This window comes from Belonocnema kinseyi, chromosome 8 (genome assembly GCF_010883055.1).
Source record: "Belonocnema kinseyi isolate 2016_QV_RU_SX_M_011 chromosome 8, B_treatae_v1, whole genome shotgun sequence".
Taxonomy (NCBI): domain Eukaryota; kingdom Metazoa; phylum Arthropoda; class Insecta; order Hymenoptera; family Cynipidae; genus Belonocnema; species Belonocnema kinseyi.
Window position 1 is genome coordinate 29,433,444 of NC_046664.1, and position 19,858 is coordinate 29,453,301.

Below are 19,858 nucleotides of genomic sequence, written 5' to 3' on the forward strand. Positions count from 1 at the left end.
CCAAAAAGAATTATAAAGACGAATGTTTAATGAAAAAAAATCTCAACAAAAAATGGAAAAGTTACATTTTTCAAGTAAAAATTAATTTTTAATAAAAAAAGAATATTGAACAAAATAGTTAAATTTTCAACAAAAGAGATGAACCTTTAAAGAGTAAAATAACTTTTGAATAAAAAGGTTCAAGTTTTACCCAAGTAGTTGAATTTGCAATTAAAAAAAAATTCATCCAAAAATAGAATAGTTGAATTTATAATTAAAAAAAAGATCAAATTTCTATCAAAATAGATGAATTTAAAAAAAGACGAATTTTTAACAAAAGAAGTGAATTTTCAACGAAGAAGGATGTTCCAATCAATAGAGAAAAAAATGAACCAAATTGTTGAATTTTCAACAAAATAAATATGAATTTTCAACAAAAAAATGTGACTTTTTAACCCAACAGTTCATTTTCATCGAAATAGTTGAATTTTGTAAGAAAATAATAAAACTTGTAACTCAAAAAGAAAAATATTCAACAAAAAACTTGAATTTTCCAGTTTTATAGAAAATTTGAACCAAACTGTTATATTTTCAACCAGAAAATATGAATTTTTAGCCAAACATTTCATTTCCATCCAAATAGTTAAATTTTGTACGAGAATAATAAAACTTGTAAAAATATTTAACAAAAAAGTTGCGTTGTCCAGTTTTGGAAAAAATTTGAACCAAATTGTTAAATTTTCAACCGAAAAATGTGAATTTTTAAGCAAAAAGTTAATTTTCTTCACAAATAAATGAATTTTGTACGAAAATAATAAAACTTGTAATTCAAAAAGCGTAAAAAATTAATTTTTAATAATAAAAAAAATAATATTGAACAAAATAGGTAAATTTTCAACAAAAGAGATGAACCTTTAAAGAGTAAAATAACTTCTGAACAAAGAGGTTCAACTTTTACCCAAATAGTTGAATTTGCAATTAAAAAAAATCATCTAAAAATAGAACAGTTGCATTTTTAGTTAAAAAAAGATCAAATTTCTATCAAAAGAGATGAGTTTGTCAGAAAATATAGAAGAATTTTTAAGAAAAGTAGTGCATTTTCTACGATGAAAGATTTTCCAATCAATAGAGAAAAAAATTGAACCAAATTGTTAAATTTTCAACAAAAAAATGAGAATTTTCAACCAAAAAATTTGAATTTTTAACAAAAAAGTTGAATTTTTCAGTTTTGGAAAAAATTTGAACCAAATAATTAAATTTTCAACCAGAAAATCTAATTTTTTTAACCAAAAAGTTAATTTTAATTCAAATAGTTGAATTTGCTACGAAAATAGTAAAACTTGTAACCCAAAAAGAAAAATATTTTTAAAAAAGTAGAATTTTACAGCCAAATACACGAATTTTGTACAAATTAGTTCGATTTTCAACCCAGCAAATATGAATTTTAAAGAAAAAACTATAAATTCTCAACCAATAATAAAGTAGTTAAACTTTCAGTTAAAAAATTAATTTTCAACCAAAAGATTGACACTTTTTTCGTTCAGCAGAGAATTTTCTCCTATATTTTCTTTAAGGGAATACAAATTCCCGTAGCCATGAGCAAAATTCAAGGGCTTTTCCAGGTTTTCAAGGATTTTCAGGACGCTAGACACCCTGCTCAAACTTACTTTTCAACATATTTGTATCCGTGACCCCAACAGTGAGTTTTTCCGTACAATGTAAAACTGCTTCGCTCAATAAAATCTTGTGACCACTATGCAATCGATCAAAGGTGCCACCAAGCACAACATTTTTGTACACTTTTTCCTCTCCTTTTTCAGCATCTTCCCCATTTTCCATCGAGGTTTCCTCCTCTCTATTTTCATCGACGTTGATAAATTTGCAGCCCATGGAAGTGTTAGAAAGATAATCCTGCATGAAAGTATCGGCCTCCTTTTTGCTGTAGGTCTGATCGAAAATCACGAGCTCGACCGGACGCTTTGTGTGAATAATAGAAACATTCGGACTTTTTAGACTCGAGAGTAAAACTCGGACATCTAAACGAGACGAGACTGTGGAAGCAAATGCGTAGATATTGTCTATTGTTTGAGCATGACGAGGACCCTTCCATTTTTGAGAAGAGAGAGAATAGGCACCAGAAATAAAGATATTCCGGTCTGGGAAATATTGTATGTAAAGTGTCTTCAGGACGTGTTCTTTTATCACTGGCAGCAACTTTGTTGCTCTTGCTGGATTTGTTAATACGAGTAATCCTGTGTTTGCCATTGTTTTTAGCTTATATCTAAAAAAAAAAAGAGTTTTTGAGAGTCTTAATTTTATTTTTAACCAGAAGATTAACGTTCTACCGGAAAATACGAATTTTCAATAATATTGTTGAATTTTAAAGTCAAGAGGACGATGTATCTACAAAATGGTTTAACTTTCAGCGTAAAAATATGATTTTTTAACAACAAAAAAAGTTAATTTTCTACCAAAGAGTCAAATTTTAGATCAAAAAGTTAAATTTTCATAAAAATGGTTTCATTTTTAACCAAATAGTTTTGTTAAACCAAAAAATATTGGAATTCAAACAAAATTTAACCGAATAATTAAATTTTGTACCAAGTTGTTGAATTCTAAACCAAATCAGATTATTACAGATACAAGCATTTGCATTTTTAACCAAAAAGGATGAATTTTCATCCTAAACGATTAATTTTTCACCAACAAATACGTATTTTTAACTAGAAAAGATCATTTTTCAATTAAAAAAATCAACTTTAAACCGAGAATGGAAAAGTTCCATTGTTAGTTAAAAACAATAATTATCAATAACAAAAAAATGAATTTTTTAACAAGCTAGTTATATTTTCAAAATAAAAGATAGATTTTCAACAAGAGCTTGCTCCAAAAATTGATTTTTCTTAAAAAAATATGAATTTTTAACAAACTAGTTCAACCTTTAACCAAGTGACGAAAATTTTAACTAAAAAATATGAATTTCCAACCAAACGGTTAAAATTTTCAATCAAAAAGATGAATTTTCAGCAAGAAAATTAATGTTCCACCGAAAAATATGAATTTTCAACAATATTGTTGATTTTAAAGTGGAGGAGACAATGAATCTACAAAGTGGTTTAACTTTCAGCTCAAAAATATGATTTTTTAACAAAAAAAGTTCATTTTATACCAAAAATTCAAATGTTCTATCAAAAAGTCAAATTTTCTACGAAAAAGTTAGATTTTCATAAAAATTGCTGAATTTTCAATAAAATCAAATTAATATAGATTAAAGCATTTGCATTTTCAACTAAACAGGATGAATTTTCATCCTGTTTTACAATTTTTAAAATGAAAGACGAATTTTCAACAAAATTTTTCATCCCAAAAATTGATTTTTGAAAAAGGGAGATTAATATTTTTCAATAAAATGAATTAATTTTCAATAAAATTGATGAAATTTAAAGCCCAAAACGACGAATTATCTACAAAATGGTTGAATTCTCAACTCAAAAATATGACTTTTTAACAAAAAAGTTGATTTTCTACCGAAAATTTAAATTTTCATAAAAATTGTTTAATTTATAACCAAATAGTTCAATTTAAACCAAAAATTGAATCCTCAATCAAATCAGATTAATATAGATCCAAGCATTTGCAATTTCAACCAAAAAGGATGAATTTTCCTCCCAAAAGACGAATTTTTAAATAGAAAAGATAAATTAAACATTTTTAAACCTGGAAGATAATTTTCTAAAAATGAAATATGTAGTTTAATTTTAAAACAAGGATTGAATCTATAAAAAATTTGACTTTTTAATAAAATAGTTAACTAGTTTAACTAAAAGATATGAATTTAGAACCAAATAGTTAAATTTTCAACCAAAAGGATGAATTTTCAGGAAATAAAATAATTTTCTGCCAAAAAACATGAATTTTTAACAAAATGTAATAACTTTCAACAATATTGTTGAACTTTAAAGCCAAAAGGACGAAGTGTCTAGAGAATGGTTGAAGTTTGAGCAAAAATTTCATTTTTAAACAAAAGTCAAATTTTCTACCAAAAAGTTACATTTTTATAAAAATGGTTTAATTTTTTTATCAAATAGTTCAATTTAAACCAAAAGATATTAGAATTAAAAAAAAATTAACCAAATAATTTAATTTTCTATCAACTTGTTGAATCCTCAACAAAATCATATCAATATAGATCCAAGTATTTGCATTTTCAACCAGAAAGGATGAATTTTTATCCAAAAAGATTAATTTCTAAAAAAAAAAATTTCAAATAAAAAAATATGATTTTCACCCAAAAATTGAAGACTTTTTTAGTAAAAAAATGAATGTTCAACAAAAGAGATGAATTTTTAACTAAAATTATCGAATATTCCACTGGAATAATAGTTACATTTTCAGTTTAAAACAAAATTCCTTTTTATACAAAGGAAAAATAAGTTTTCAATTAAATAGCTCACTTTTTAACCAAAGAATGGAATTTTTAATTAAAATGATTAATCCTCAAACGAAAAAAGTTATTTTTAACAAAAAATTTAAATTTCAAACGAAAAATTTTATTTTGAACCTAAAATAAGAATTTTCAACAAAATAGTTGAATTTTCAGTTAAAAAATATAAGTTTTCAACAAAAAATTGAATAATTAAATTATTAGTTAAAGAAATTAATTTTCAAACAAAACATAAAAAGTAATTTTCAACAAAACAGTAAAATTTTCAAACAAAAGCCGGAATTTTTAACTAAAATGAAGAATCATAATTTTATTTTAAACCTAAAATAAGATCTATCAACTAAAGTAATAAATATTTTAATTTTTAAAAGAACAGAATCATTTTTAAAGAAGAAGAATAATTTTCAAAGAAACGGATCATTTTATACAAAAAAAAATGAATTTGTAACAAAACACGTAGATTTTCAAAGAAAAGATTGAATTTTCAATTAAAAAAGACAAATTTTCATTTAAATTGTTGAGTTTTTAACTGGAAAAAATCGATTTTCAATACAAAAAATGGAACAGTTAAATTTTCAGTCGAAGAAATTCATTTTAAACTGGAATTTTAAATTGGAATAGTTGAACTTTTTTACCAAAAAGAATAATTGTAAACCCTAAAGATTATTTTTATACAAAAAAAGACAAATTTTCCAAAAAGTACATAAATTTTCAAACAAATATTTTAATGTTTAAATAAAAAATATTAATTTACAACTAAATAGGCGACTTTGCATTTAAAAAAAGATAAATTTTCAATAAAAAATAGAAGTTAAATTTTCTGTTCAAAATCTAATTTTTAACAATGAAAAAAAAACAGATTTTCAGCAAAATAGTTCATTTGTCTACTAGAATAAATTTTTAGAGAAAAAATTTTTTTTTTATATAATAGTTATATTTTCAGAGATGAATTTCACAATTTTGTAATAATTCGTCGCGTAGGCAACTATTATGAAGCTGCTTCACGTTAACGTAGGTTTAGCCACTCGAAATCGTAAAATTAAAAAAAAATTTCAAGCGCACTTACAACGAAACTTGAATCCTTGAAATTTTTTTATTTCGCTTCAGTAAACGTCACATCCAAATTGTTTCTTAAAAGCTTTAAGAACTTAAAATTACATTATATCTTTAAAAAAACGTATAAAAACTTTTATTATCATTGCGTTTAGAAAAGATAAAGAAAAGTTTTTTTGTACTAACCAACCATTGATTTTCCATTGGTCTTTAGCCATGAATATCCTCAATGCATTTCATCGCTTAATCAAAACAAGATTTGCGCGAATGACTCGCAAGATTTTTTGAGAATAATACAGTTCAGCACGATAATTAACGATAACTTTAACCTTTTTTTAACAACTGTTTTGAGGTTATGTCATCTGTTTAGTGCTTGAAGTTGAAAACTTGCTCGCCAGAGGGAGCATTTCGATTTTCGATAGGTTGTATTTGAAAGACCTTGTCCGTTATTTTTATTTAAATTTGTTGTAGTTTCGTTGTCTATTTAATTTTAAAAATATATATGATGGCATTAATTGAAATTGCGAAAAATTTCGGACACGATAATTATACAGAAATGGACGAATTTTACTTCCAGTCTTTTGTTGCAGTGAAAAATATAGGAATGTTGCTGCCCTCAAGAATTTCAATTTTGGCTTATATCACTGTGCTTTTCATTGTTGTGATTATGTTTAACATGATCCGTTTCATTTCAGGTATTAGGTGTTTCATTTTACTCGTATAAAAAAAATCTAGTAGGATTAAATTAGAATGCTAAAAAATTTGCGATACTAACCTCAAATTTTTTCTTTAACGATTCATGTAGGGGACCCTGCATAGTCTTTTTTTCGGAAATTTTGAACTACGTAGTCCCCTTTGTTAGGGTCAGTCAGACCCCCCTTCTTGTGTAATTTTTTCCCGTCAATTTAGTCATAGTTTTTTGTGATTTTCCAAAATTTGCAAAGGCACAGTTGAAATTTGAATACACATATTTATGAAATATTTACGAAAAGAGATCGAATTCCAAACCAAAACGACGATTTTTCAACGAATAAATATAAATTCTCAACAAAAAATGTTTGTAATTTTAAATGAAAAAAAAATTGAATTCAATAAAAAATACGAATTTTAAACCAAACAGATGAAATTTTAATGCATAAAAATATGAAATATTTACGAATAGAGATCAAATCCCAAACCAAAATGACGAATTTAAAAAAAAATAAAAATAATTTTCCTGGGTTTTTCGAGAAAATTCAAAACGTTTTTTAAAGATTTCGGATATGATGAGGAAATATCTACAAAGTTTCTAAGAAATTTCTGTTTAGTCAGCTTCAAAAATTTTATTTTGAAATTTTCAAAAATTTATATTTTGTTAAACATTTTTTTAAATCTAATAAAATCGAAAAATATTGTATATTTTTAAAACTTCTAAGTATCTCTAAAACTCATACGAATTTTTTATAAAAAGATGTAAATCTCACACAATTAGAAAAAATTTTGCTTCTTAAATTTGCTTTAAAATAAAAAGTAAATTTCAATCTTTTCAGGATTTCTAAGAAAAAATTTATTATATTAAAACCTTTCAAATTGCTTAAAAAGGAACAAAAATTTATTTTAAATCTTCAAAAATCTGCATTTGATTACAAAATTTCAATTTTTAAATTAATCTTAAATCTCTTTGAAACTTCTAAAACTGAAACGTCTTGAAATAATTTAAAGTTTCCTTAAAATCTTTTTAAAGTCCTGCAAAAAGTAAAAAAAAATTTTTCTACCTATTTTTTTGTTAGATCAGATTGTAATTGTGATTTGTATTTGTAATTGAAATTTACTACAAAATCAGATAATTTTTTCTGAAATATTTTACATTAAATTATTATTATAATTATAATTAGAATTATTTAAATAAAATCATTTCCGAAGAAATTACCAAAATAGTTCCAATTTCAGCCAAGTAATATAAATTTCAAACAGCAAAGATAAATTCTAAAAAAAATTAAATACTTGCCTTTTTAACCAAGAATATTTTAATTTAAAATAAAATCTAGTTAAATTGAACAGAAAAAGACAAATTTTCAAACCAAAAAGATGAATTTCCAACCACGAAAGATTTTTCATTCAATAAAAAAAAATTCAATCCAAAAAGTTAAGTTTTCATGCCAAAATACAAGATATCTACATAAAAGTGAAATTTTTAACGAAATAATAGAATAATAAACCAAAAAGTTGATTTTGATTAAAGAAAAATGATTTTAATAAAACATTTTTTTTTCTATAACACAGTTTAATTTTCTACTGAATAGTTAAACTTTGGATCAAATATTTGATTTTTTAAGCCAGAAAGACGAATTTTCTACAAAACATTCAAATTTTCAAACTGAAAATTTGTATTTCCAACAAAAAAGTTTCCTTTCAAGCAAACAGTTTATTTTTTAACTCAATAGTTACATTAATTGAATAGAGAATTAATAAAAAATTCTTTTTTAACCAAATATTTAAATTTTCAGTTAAGAAAATTAATTGAAAAAAAAGAATTTTCGTCAAAGCAGTTTAGTTTTCAACTAAAGAAAAAAAATTTCACCTAAAATATAAATCTCATAGGAAAAAAAAAAATAATTTTTAAGAAAGCAATTTAACTTTCAATGAAAGAGTTTCATTTTCAACCTAAAAAGATAATTTTTAACAAAAAAATGTGATATTTAATATTTTTATCAAAGTATTTTTAGTTTATTAGTTTTTTTTTAAATTAAAAGGGACAAAGTTTCGACAGAATATATGAATTTTTAACAAAATTGTTGAATTTTGAGTTTAAAAAGATACATTTTCAACAAAAAATTGAATAATTAAATTAGTAGTTAAAGAAATTAATTTGAAAAAAAAGAAAAAGTAATTTAAAAAAATAGTTAAATTTTTAAAAATAAATACTTGAATTTGAGCTAAAATGAAGAATCTTGAACTTAATTTTTTTTAAAAAGAAAGTAGTTCAGCTTTCTGCTAAAAAGTTTAATTTGCTACCAAACTCTTTAGTTTTCAAGAAGAAAGTTAGAATTTTCTCCCGGAAAAATAAATTTTCAATCAAAATGTGCATTTTAAAAAAAATTGAATTTTTAATTATAGCGAGTTAATTTTTGTTCAAGGCAGTTGTATTTTTATACAAAAAGTTGAATTTTTATCCAAAAGATTCATTTTCGCTAAAAAAGTGGAATAGTTAAATTTTCAGTTCAATAATTTAATTTTCAACAAATAAAAAAAGAATTTACAGTAAAATAGTTAAATTTTTAAGCAAATAAATAAATTTTTGACTAAATTGATGAATCTTCGACTAAAAATATTAATTTTTAATAAAGAAGTTTAACTTTCCACCAAATAGTTTGATTTTAGAAAAGAAAGTTTAAATTTTCTTCAGAACAGATTAATTTTTAACCCCAAAATGTGAATTTTCCACGAAAAAGTTAATTTTCAACCGAAGCAGGGTCAGTTTTAATCAAATAGTTGCATTTTTTTTCTATATAAGACTAAATTTATATGAAAAAGATCAATTTTCGCCAAAAAACTGAATAGCTAAATGTTCATTTAAAAAATTGAATTAAAAAAAATGAATTTTCAACAAAATAATTAAATTTTCGACCGAAGAAATGAATTTTAACTAAAATCAGAAATATTCAACTAAAAAATTAATTTTTAATAAAGTAGTTCAACTTTTGACCAAATAGTTTAATTTGCTACCAAATTCTTTAGTATTCGAGAAGAAACTTCGAATTTTCTTCAGAAAAAATTAATTTTCAATCTGAAAATGTGAATTTTCAAAAAAAAAATTAAATTTCTATCAAAAAGATTAATTTTTGCTAAAAAATCTTATAGTTAAATTTGTAAGAAAATAAATTAGTTTTTAACTAAAATGATGAATCTTTAACTAAAAATATTAATTTTTAACAAAAAAGTTCAACTTTCTACCAAATAGTTTGATTTTTGTAAAGAAAGTTTTAATTTTCTTCAGAACTGATGAATTTTTAACCCCAAAGTGTGAATCTTTGACAAAAAAAGTTCATTTTCAACCGAAGCAGGGTAATTTTTAATTAGACCTTTTGCTTTTTTTATATAAGACTAAAGTTATGTGAAAAAAATCAGTTTTCGCCAAAAAACACAATAGTTAAATTTTTAGTTAAAAAATTTAATTTTCAACATAAAAAGAAGCATGAGTTTTCAACAAAATAGTTAAATTTTCAACGAAAGAAATGAATTTTTACTAAAATGATGAATCTTCAACTAAAAAAATAATTTTTAATATAGTAGTTTAACTTTTGACCAAATAGTTTAATTTGCTACCAAACTCTTTAGTTTTCGAGAAGAAGTTCGAATTTTCTTCCGAAAAAATAAATTTTAAATCTGAAAACCTGAATTTTAAAAAGAAAAGTGAATTTTCAAGTTTATTAGGTTAATTTTTTATTATTTAAATTTAATTTTCAGCAAAATAAGAAAAAAGAATTTTAAGCAAAATAGTTAAATTTTCAACCAAATTAATTAATTTTTAACTAAAATGATGAGTCATTAACAAAAAATATTAATTTTTAACAAAGTAGTTCAACTTTCTAGGATCCTTCTTTTTTCATTTCTGAAAACGAAAATTCGCTCTCTTAAGAAGCAATTACAAGTTAGAAAAATTATACAATTTTAAATTGCGTTTAAAATCACAAACTTTTAAAATTAAAATTAACATTAATTTAATTTTAAATCGCTTAATATCAAGTATTATTCAATTATTATTTACACATCAAATATAAAAAATTTCATTTAAAAATAAGAAATTAATTAAAAAAAATGAAATAAAAAGTTAATTATTCTAAACTTCATTTTAAAATTAAAAAATTGAAAATGTACACCTAAAATCAATACCTTTAAAATAGTTTAAAATATAAAGATTTGAATCGTTAACATTTCAAAATTTTAACTTTGAAGGTTTTAATTTTCTAATTTTGTTGAATTTTCATTTCGTGAGGGAAAATTTTATTTTCGATGTTTTAATAACAATTGAACAAATAGTGAAATCTACCGACTTGAAATTAAAATAATTTAAATTTTTATTTAAAACGTGTCCAGTTTTATAAAAAATGTAAAATTGTTGATTATTTAATGTTTCTAACTTAAAATTTCCTAAAATTACATAACTTTGATTGACATTTTTAATGATTTATTTTTTAGTTTAGAGAATTGGAAATGATATAAATTTTATCAAAGTTAAAAATTGAAAAACTTTCAGTTTACAGGGTGTTAATTTAAAAACCTTCACTTTACAAATTTTCCATTTTAGATTTTTATTTTTAATTGTAAACTTTTAATTTAAAAAATTTTAAAATTGCAGTCATAAATTATTTTTAAATTGAACTGTACATTAAGTATTAAAAAGTAAGCACTAATTGAGCTGATAAGGTGATTCTAAATCCGTTCAAAAGTGATGAATTTTTAAATTTTAACGTTAAAAATTTAACTGATTTAATTCGAAAGCCTTAGTCGTTAAAAAATGTAATTTCCGATTGAAACTTCATCAACTATATTTAATTTAAAAATAACTTCATAACAATATTTTTCTAGTGAAATGTTTTTATTGAATTGAGAATATTGTTGATATTTATATTTATAATAATGCTTAATTTAAAACAAAATGTAGATTTTTTCAGATTTTGAACAAAAAATGTATGTAATTTTCAAAAACTTTGAAAGGCTTTAAAAGAATAAAAACATATTTTTTTTACAATTTATAAAAATTTGGGGAAATGTTTAAATAATTTAAAAATATATTTAGAAGTTCGTAAAAAATTCCAAATATTAATTTTAATTAATTTTTTTTTAACTTGCAGATCTTATAGGATTATGAAATACAATTTTGAAGCTTTATAAGGATGCTTAATCTATTTAAAATGAAAATAATTTCACTTCTAATTTATTAAGTGTTCAGTTTCAAAAATGTAAATTGTTACATTTTTAAGGTTTCTATTTCTAAGTTAAAATTGTTTAAAATATAAAATTTTGAACTTTTTTTAAATTCATTGATTACATTCTATAATTTATATAATGTCAAAAATTAAAAATTTTCAGTTTAACTAAATTTAATTAAAATTTTTTTATTTGATCCTCAAAATGAAATATACATTTAAACAAAATCGAGTCATACATATTTTTAAATTATTGTACAATTTGCAAGATGATTTTTAAATGAGAAAAATGTTATTTTCCAAATAAATAATTTTTTTCAAATGTATGAAATATAAAGATAATATAAATAATATAATTATAAAATCTTTTTCAAATTTTTAGAAACAAAATTTTTATTTTAAATTAATTTTTAAATTTAAACGTCTTTTCAAAGACTTAAAAAATTAAAAGCGTTTGAAATCGACAATTTTGGATAAAACATTTTTCGGTTGATCAACTGTGAATATAAATTATAATGATTTTTCAAATTTGAACTTTATATTAGGGATTAACAATTGAATAATAATAAATTTTACTTTATAAGACGATTCAGAATCAGTTCAAAATTTAAGAATTTTGAAATTTTAACGTTAAAAATTAAAGCGTTTCAATTTGAAAGTTTTAGTAACCAAACTAATGTGCTTGAACGATTGAAACTTTATAAACTATTTTTAATTTCAAAATAACGTTTAAAACAACATATTCATCATCATTATCTATTAATTGTTAATTAATTTATTGTTTTTTAATAATTTATTTATCGTTATTATTAATCAATCATTATATTAAAATTGACTAAATTTCAGATATTGTTTCAGTTTAAAAATGGAAAATTTTTTAATTAAGAAAAAGATCAATTGCCTAATGTTTAGAAATGTTTGACTGTTCATTAAAATCAGTAATTAGAAAACAAATATTCAACAATAAAAATAGAAAATAAAATTTTAACGTTCTAATTTTAATTGTCTTATTTAAAATCTTTTAATTTGTTAATAAAATGGTGGAATTTTAATTTATAAATAAATATTGAACACCTATTATTCCTAGAAAAAATTCGAATAAGTTAAAGAAATATTTCGATGTTCTAAAAAGATGCGAAGTTAATGTAAAATTTGAAATTATTTTAAATAATTTAAACGAAATGTCTACCTATACCGACAAAATCCGAATATTCATACAAAATATATATTTTTTCAGATTTCGAACAAATGATTTCGAAGCTTTGTAAGAATTATGAAAGGCTTCAAAAGAATAAAAAATATTTTTCTTAAGATTTCTAGAGGTCGATAATTATCTTTTCAAGTTGAAAATTTATATTTTTTTGATATAAACTAATCTTCTTAGTTAAAACTTTAACTTTTATTTTAAAATTCGACTGTTCCATTTGTGAAAAGTTATGAAAATGAATTTTTTTAAATGAAAATTTAACATTTTAATCTTTAGTTGATATTTTATTTGAAAATTCATGTATTTTTTTTGAAAATTCGTCTCTTTTAGTAAAAATACAACTATCCCAGTTAAAGATTAACCATTTTATTTAAAAATTCATCGGTTTTGTTAAAGATGGATGTTTTTTAGTTTTGCTGTAATCCTTTTGTTTAAAAATTAATCCATTCCAGTTTAAGATTCAATCATTCTAGTTAAAAATCCATAATTTTGGTTGAAAATTTCTGTTTTTTAATGTGGAATATTCATTTTTTTTAACTGAGAAATTAATTTCTGGTTTCAAATTGATATTTTTCGGCCTAATTTAAAACAAAATATATATATTTTCAGATTTTGAACAAAAAATTTCGAAGCTTTGTAAGAATTATAAAAGGCTTAAAAAATAAACAGTATTTTTCTTAAAAATCCATAGGAAAATTGAAAATGATTTTTTCATTTGGGAAATTTAATGTTAAAAGACTATTTAGAAATTTCCAAAATGGTCAAAAATGAATCTGGGATATTTTTGATTTTGCAGGGTTTAAAAAAAATTATAAATGGTTTTAGAAAACATTCAAGTAATTAAAAAAAATGTTTAGAATTTTTGAAAAAAAATTGTTTATAATTTGAATCGCTCAATTTTTTTATTTTTCTAAATTAAAATTGTTTAAAACGATTTGAAGCTCACTTCTTTTTAATTAAAATGGAAACTTTTTTTACCTTTAGAGTTCCAATTTTTTACATTCATTGACTGTGAAAAATCCTTTTAATTCGGGGAAAAAACGGCAAATGTTTGGGAATTTTTTGTTTGATTATAACGGCCACCCTGAATATGTTTTGTAGTCTGTAGAAAGGATTTCGGTACAGATGCATATGAAAAAGATACCTCATCGACTTGGACTTTTGTTACCGATCAGATAATTGAAGATAATCAAAAGGCACTCGAAGAATTACATCAAGCAACTAACGTACGTTAATAATTGATATCAATTTTATTACAGTTTAATTAGTTTTGGCAGAAAATTGAATGATAAAACATCCAAAATAGAAAATTCCCGAATTTAAGGAATGAATTTTGTTTTATTTATAAAATTAACAATATTATTACAATTATAATTTTTGCATTCATACAAAAATGTAATTGTTTATATTCAGGAATTTTCTAGTTCGGATATTTTATAATTCAGCTATTTTTAGTCGGGCATTTTTAATTTCGGGACTTTTATTATTCGAAATTTTTGCATGTTCCCGAATTTTTGAAATTAAATAATTAAATGTTTTTATAAATATTATTTCTTATTAAAAGTACAATAATCACATTTATTTATAACAAAAAATTATTTGTAAGGTTTAAAGTTATAAAAATTATTTATTGTTTGAATTTAAAGTAACAATATTAGAAAAAAAATTCGGAATGAAATTATTTTGAATTTTAGTTATTTTATACTCAGACGATAATTTTAGAAGCTTTAAACGTTAAAAAAAGTTTCTTCATAACAAGATTTGATTACTGTATTTTTAATAAATAATATTTATAAACAGTTTGTAATTGTTTAAAGCCGGGATTTTCTAGTTCGGATATTTTATAATTCGGCAATTTTCTGTCCGGAATTTTATTTCTGGGGATTTTTCAGTTGTCCCCCTAGATCTGTACTTATTAAATTAAAAAATTAATTAAATTAATAAAATTGATAAAATTAATTAAATTTATTATATCAATTAAATTAATTAAGTTCATTATATTAATCAATTTATTATAATTTAAAATTTAATTTGAAAAATAACACAAATTACAAATTTTAAAGAATGAATTCTCGAAAGCAGTAAAGATTTTGTTGTACAGAAATGCTACAATACGCGTGAAGCCTTGAAGTGTGTTGAACTATCAATATATTGTCCACACCTGATAAACATGTGTCTTCCAAATTCAAAAGGTGTAACACCATTTCATCGAGTCTGTTATCGAGGAAATTATTTCTTGATTGACTTCATGATAGATAAAGGTAGATTTTATTTTTAAAACAATACTATTATTAAAATAAAAAATAAAATTGGTTTAAATGATAGTAAATTTTCTAGTATACGCAGGGTGTCTACCCTACCTGGAAAACCTGGAAATTTCAGGGCATTTTTTTTAAAGGTAGGAAATTTTTTCGAGTGCGAGATTAATTTGTTGTTAAATTGCAATATAAAATTGAATAAAGATGATTCTTTATTTGTAAAAGTAGCTTTATATTACTGTATTAAACTATTTTGTTGAATTTCCTGTTTGTGTTGTTATGTCTGAAATTCGCTTTTTAACTGAAAATTTAACAGTTCTATTTTTTATTGAATATTAATTCCTTTTAGTTGAAAATGTATGTATTTTGTTGAAAATTCGTTCTTTTTGGTAGAAAATTATTTTTTTTTTTACTAAATATCCATCTTTTTGCTATAAAATTCAACTGGTTTTTACTAAAAATTTTAATATTTTTTGTTTGAAATACAGCTACTAAATTTTTGGTTCAGAATTTATATATTTGGAAATAAACGTTTACTTATATGATTGAAAGTTAATCACTTTTCTTAAAAATGACTTTTTTCGGTTGGAAAAATAGCTATTTTGTTGAAAATTCGTTTTGTTTGAAAATAATCTTTTTAACAGAAAATCTAACTTTTCTATTTTTTATTAGAAGTTTATCGCTTTTAGTTAAAAATTTAGGTATCTGGTTAAAAATTCATGAAGTTTGTTGAAAATTTGTTCTCTGTGATAAAATTCAACTGTTTTTAGTTTTTACGTTTTTAGTTCAGAATTAATCTTTTTTGGAATAAAAGTTTATTTAATTGACAGAATGTTAAACTGTTTTGTTCGAACTTAATTAAAAAAATGTTCAGTTCATCATTTTAATCAAAACTGTATCCCTTTGATCGAAAATGGAACTATTTTTTTATGCTTTTTTTCTTCTTTGGCTAAAGATGAATTTTTTTTATTGAACATTCAACTATTCCGGTTGAAACTTGAACTATTTGATTGGAAATTGTTTTGTTTTCGGTTGAAATTTTTTCTTAACTGAAAATGTAACTGTTCCAATTGAATATTCCATCATTTTTAGTTAGAAATTTCTATATATTTTTCTAGCATCAATTGAAAATTTATCTTTTTTGTTAGAAATTATTCTTCTTAGTTCAAAATTGCTCTTTTGGGTTAAAAATTTAACGATTCTTGTTCATTAATCATTATTTTAGTTGAAACTTTTATTTTAAAATTCCACTGTTCCGGTTGTGAAAATATCTTTAGTTGACATTTTTTAAAATTTTATCATTCATGTTTTCGTTTTCAAATGTAACTATTCCAGTTTAAGATCCATCATTTTAGTTAAAAAATACATCAGTTTGTTTGAAAATTGATCTTTTTTGGATCAAAATTCAACTAATTAGTTTAAAAAATTTATTCGTTAGTTGAAAATTCAAGTAATGCTTTGAAAATTGATAAATTAATTGAACTTGCACTAAATTTTAAATATAAGAAGATAAAATAAATATTTTTGTTGCATTATTAATCAAATTCATGGACTTTAGAGACAACTTCAAGAATTGATTAACCATGATTTCAAAGTTATTTAATTATTTAATTAAGCGACGGTACTGATATATTTAAGAATATTTTATAATATAAACCACCAACCCTTTTTTAATAAAAAATTTTAATTGAATCTGTAGAAACTGAAAAAAAATATTATTTATAATAAATTCGCGAAACTTTATGCATATTACGAGTCGAATGTGTTGAATAATGCTAAATATTTGTATGGCTCTGTACTATGAAAAATGATATCTGAAAAAAATTTTGAGATGCCTAGAAAAAACCTGGAATTTTCAGGAAATTTGTTTCCAGAATTTAAGTAGAGATCCTGTAGAGAAAATTATATGCTCTAATATAATTAAATTTTTTTGGTTTTAATTTTCACATTAAAAAAGTCTAAAAGATTTTTGAATTCAATTTTTCTTTAATATCAAATCGTTTTATTTTTTGTAGTTAGAATGTACAAATTATAATTTCACCTTTAATTTAAATATTTGTTGTCCAACTTTAGGTGGAACCATTTCTTTTAAAACTTTCAAATTCATTAAAACCAGACATAAATCAATGTAATAACTGACTGAAAATAATGTTCAGTGGTTCTGTCATATTTTTAAAGTTGCGAAAAAATTTAAATTATTTAAGAAGTGGTTATTCTTCTTCTAACTTCTCTAACTTCTTCTAACTCCAGACCTCTCTTCCCGTCCTTCCATTTATTAACACCGTCAATCCATTTTTTATCCATTTTTCTATCTAGCCCTTGACAAACCCATTTGTGCGCCAGGTTCTCTTCTGATTCTCCACAAATTCTACACGTAGTATCCTTATGTCCCTTACTCTTTGCCGTTTCTACGTTCCCACATCTTAACCTCGCCCACTGCTCCTTTTCCTTTGGTCGTGTCCTTTTTTCATCCCAATAATTTATTCTCCCCAAGTTAGTCTTCCATTTTCTGTATCCACTACAGTACTTCGAGCTGTCTATTTTCACCCAGTCCAACTGTATTTCCTGCTCTATTCTTCTTTCTACTCCCTTAATCATATTATCGTTAATCTCATCGACACGACTCCCTTCGAATGCCCAATCCAGCGTCTCTCCATCCCCTACAATTCTGCATGCTTTCTGTAACCATTTACCCCATGCTGACAGATTTTCATTCTTTATTCCCCTCATTTCTGCCTTTAGACATATTTTTGGCCATCTCTCCTCTCTCATTCCCAAAATTTCTACTATATATTTCGAAGCCCCCATTCTTTCTTCTATCTTTAGGCTTAACCTGCCTGACTCTCCACTCTCCAAATGTACCCCGGAGTTGTCCTGTCTACTCCCATTGCCATCTTGACTAACCTTCCCTGCATTTTCTCCATTTCCTCTCTTCTTTCCCACCCCCAAATCTCTACTCCGTATAGCCCCTCCACCTTACCCAGTGTGTCCATTATATATAATATTTTTCCCAGACTATCGAGTTGTGAGTTTTATAAGCCCCTCGAGTTGAAAACCAGAATCCCAAATGTTTGAAGTTATCGACCACTTCTACCTCTTTTCCCTTAATTGTCCAATGCTCTCCCTTTTTTCCTCCCCCCTTCCTAAAAATAATTATTTTAGTCTTCTTTACATTTATCTCTAGCTTATTTCTTCTTACATATCTTTCCAAGCTTCTAATCATTTATGCTGAACCTTCTGCTGTGTCTTCCACTAATGCCAAATCATCCGCAAATTTTAATCCGAAAATTTTCTCATTTCTTATCACCGCCCCTCCTATATTTCTTCTTTCCTAATCCTCTTCGATGCCATTCACAAAGATATTGAGTAGGGTTGAACTGAGAGGACACCCTTGTTTAACCCTCTCACTATTTACCGTATTATCCTCGGACTTCTTCTTATTTACATCAAATTCTTCTACTCCTTGCTCAGATCCTATTCTTGCATTTCAATCCCCTATTATAATTACCCTCTCCCCTTTAGCTTGAAAATACCGTACTAATTTTTTAAATTCATTACAAATTTTTCCACAGCCCTCGTTGTTGTATAAAGTAACAATATTATTTCTTCTCGCTTTAACCCCAAAAAAATTTCCACCCATATTCAAGCCATATGCTATTTCGTTTATTTCAATTTTCTCACTCATACTCTTTCTTATGCCTACTGATTGGCCCCCCTTAACCCTACCTTTCTTTCTTATTCTTACCGCTTCCTTAGTCTTCCACACGTAGTCTCTGTCCAGTCCTTCGATGAAGTCTTTTTCTCTGCCTGCCTCTATCCATGTATCCAAAATTATTATTATGTCGTTATTTTCTATTCTCTATCGTATGCAGCTTGTACTGGCTTTTAGCCCCTATCCCTGGCCTCTTTGCCCTGACTGTTGATCCCCTTTTGATTTTCTAAGAACTCCTTCATGATCTTTGCACTTTACTTGTTCCCCATCTTGATTGCAAAGTCTTTTTTCAGTCGGCTCCGTGACCTCTTTTTATCCCCTTGATCCGCGAATTTTTCTTCTAAGTCGGGTCCTGCATTTTCATTTTCCTGTTCCAACTGCTCTGCATCGCCGTTGTTCATGTTGGCCGCTATTACACCTAATGTAATGTTTGGCGGTTATGACATTTTTTATTCAAAAATTTTCCCGCGGCAAAACGTCCATTTTGTGTTACGCCGACTGCATACTGCTGCTCCCTGCTGGGGCCCCCGGCACTTGCTGTTTGTCCAAGACAATTAGCTTCCTAATCTTTACAACTTACTGGTAGCCCGAATATTTCCAAAGACTTTCCAAGCTTTTCACTGCGTTCCCTTTTGAGATAACACTCACGAGTACACTTCCCCTCACTGCCTATCAGTAATTTCGGTAGCTGGTCTTGCCCGATGCCAAATTGCTATTTTTTTCGCTTAAACTTCACTCCGTATGTCCCGCCCGAGACGCGCTCGATTCTATTTATATATCTATCTGCTAACAGCTAACTGCTTTGAAATAAATTCAGGATATTGGGATTTTAATATTTCTAGATTTCGATGCTGACGATTCTCATGATTTGAATAGATCGCGCGCCTCTTGATATGCGTATATTTTGAGGTTATGTTATTTCATGTATAAAATATAAATTATGTAAATATTAATACTATTATATATATAAATATATACGTATATTAAAAATGATAATATTATAATTATGTTATATTATAATAGTCTTATTTATATCTTAATCCGCATTTGAAAGAAATTCAAGAAGTTTGCGATTTGGAATTCATCTCGTTTCGATAAAAACTCAATTATTTGATTGAAAAATTAATTATTTTGTTGAAAATAAAACTACGAGGGTAGTTCAATAAGTCCTTAGAATGAAGTATGAAAACAATTTTTTTTGGGTGAATTTTTTTTATTTTTCAACATAATCTCCTTGGAGCTCTATACACTTGGTCAATCGCTTTTCAAGTTTTTTTAATCCTTCAGAAAAGTGCG

At 24.5% G+C, this 19,858-nt stretch overlaps 2 protein-coding genes across 4 annotated transcripts in view; one reads left to right on the forward strand and one right to left on the reverse strand.

The window, feature by feature from the left end:
• Positions 1 to 5,829, reverse strand: part of LOC117178878 (bifunctional coenzyme A synthase) — a 30,969-nt gene extending 25,140 nt beyond the window's left edge. The window contains exons 1-2 of one of the 3 annotated variants that reach the window (XM_033370398.1): positions 5,667 to 5,829; positions 1,647 to 2,260 (exon numbers count right to left, since the gene is read on the reverse strand). In XM_033370398.1, the coding sequence (XP_033226289.1) occupies positions 1,647 to 2,244 (598 nt within the window). In that variant the 5' untranslated portion in view covers positions 2,245 to 2,260; positions 5,667 to 5,829. Of the gene's footprint in view, positions 1 to 1,646; positions 2,261 to 5,489; positions 5,596 to 5,662 lie in introns of those variants that run through there. The other 2 variants (XM_033370397.1, XM_033370399.1) reach the window with 2 other exon arrangements.
• A 109-nt stretch (positions 5,830 to 5,938) lies between these two features.
• Positions 5,939 to 19,858, forward strand: part of LOC117177951 — a 25,742-nt gene continuing 11,822 nt past the window's right edge. Inside the window, exons 1-3 of the mRNA XM_033369086.1 lie at positions 5,939 to 6,171; positions 13,694 to 13,818; positions 14,694 to 14,853. Of these exons, the coding sequence (XP_033224977.1) occupies positions 5,979 to 6,171; positions 13,694 to 13,818; positions 14,694 to 14,853 (478 nt within the window). The 5' untranslated portion in view covers positions 5,939 to 5,978. The remainder of the gene's footprint in view (positions 6,172 to 13,693; positions 13,819 to 14,693; positions 14,854 to 19,858) is intronic.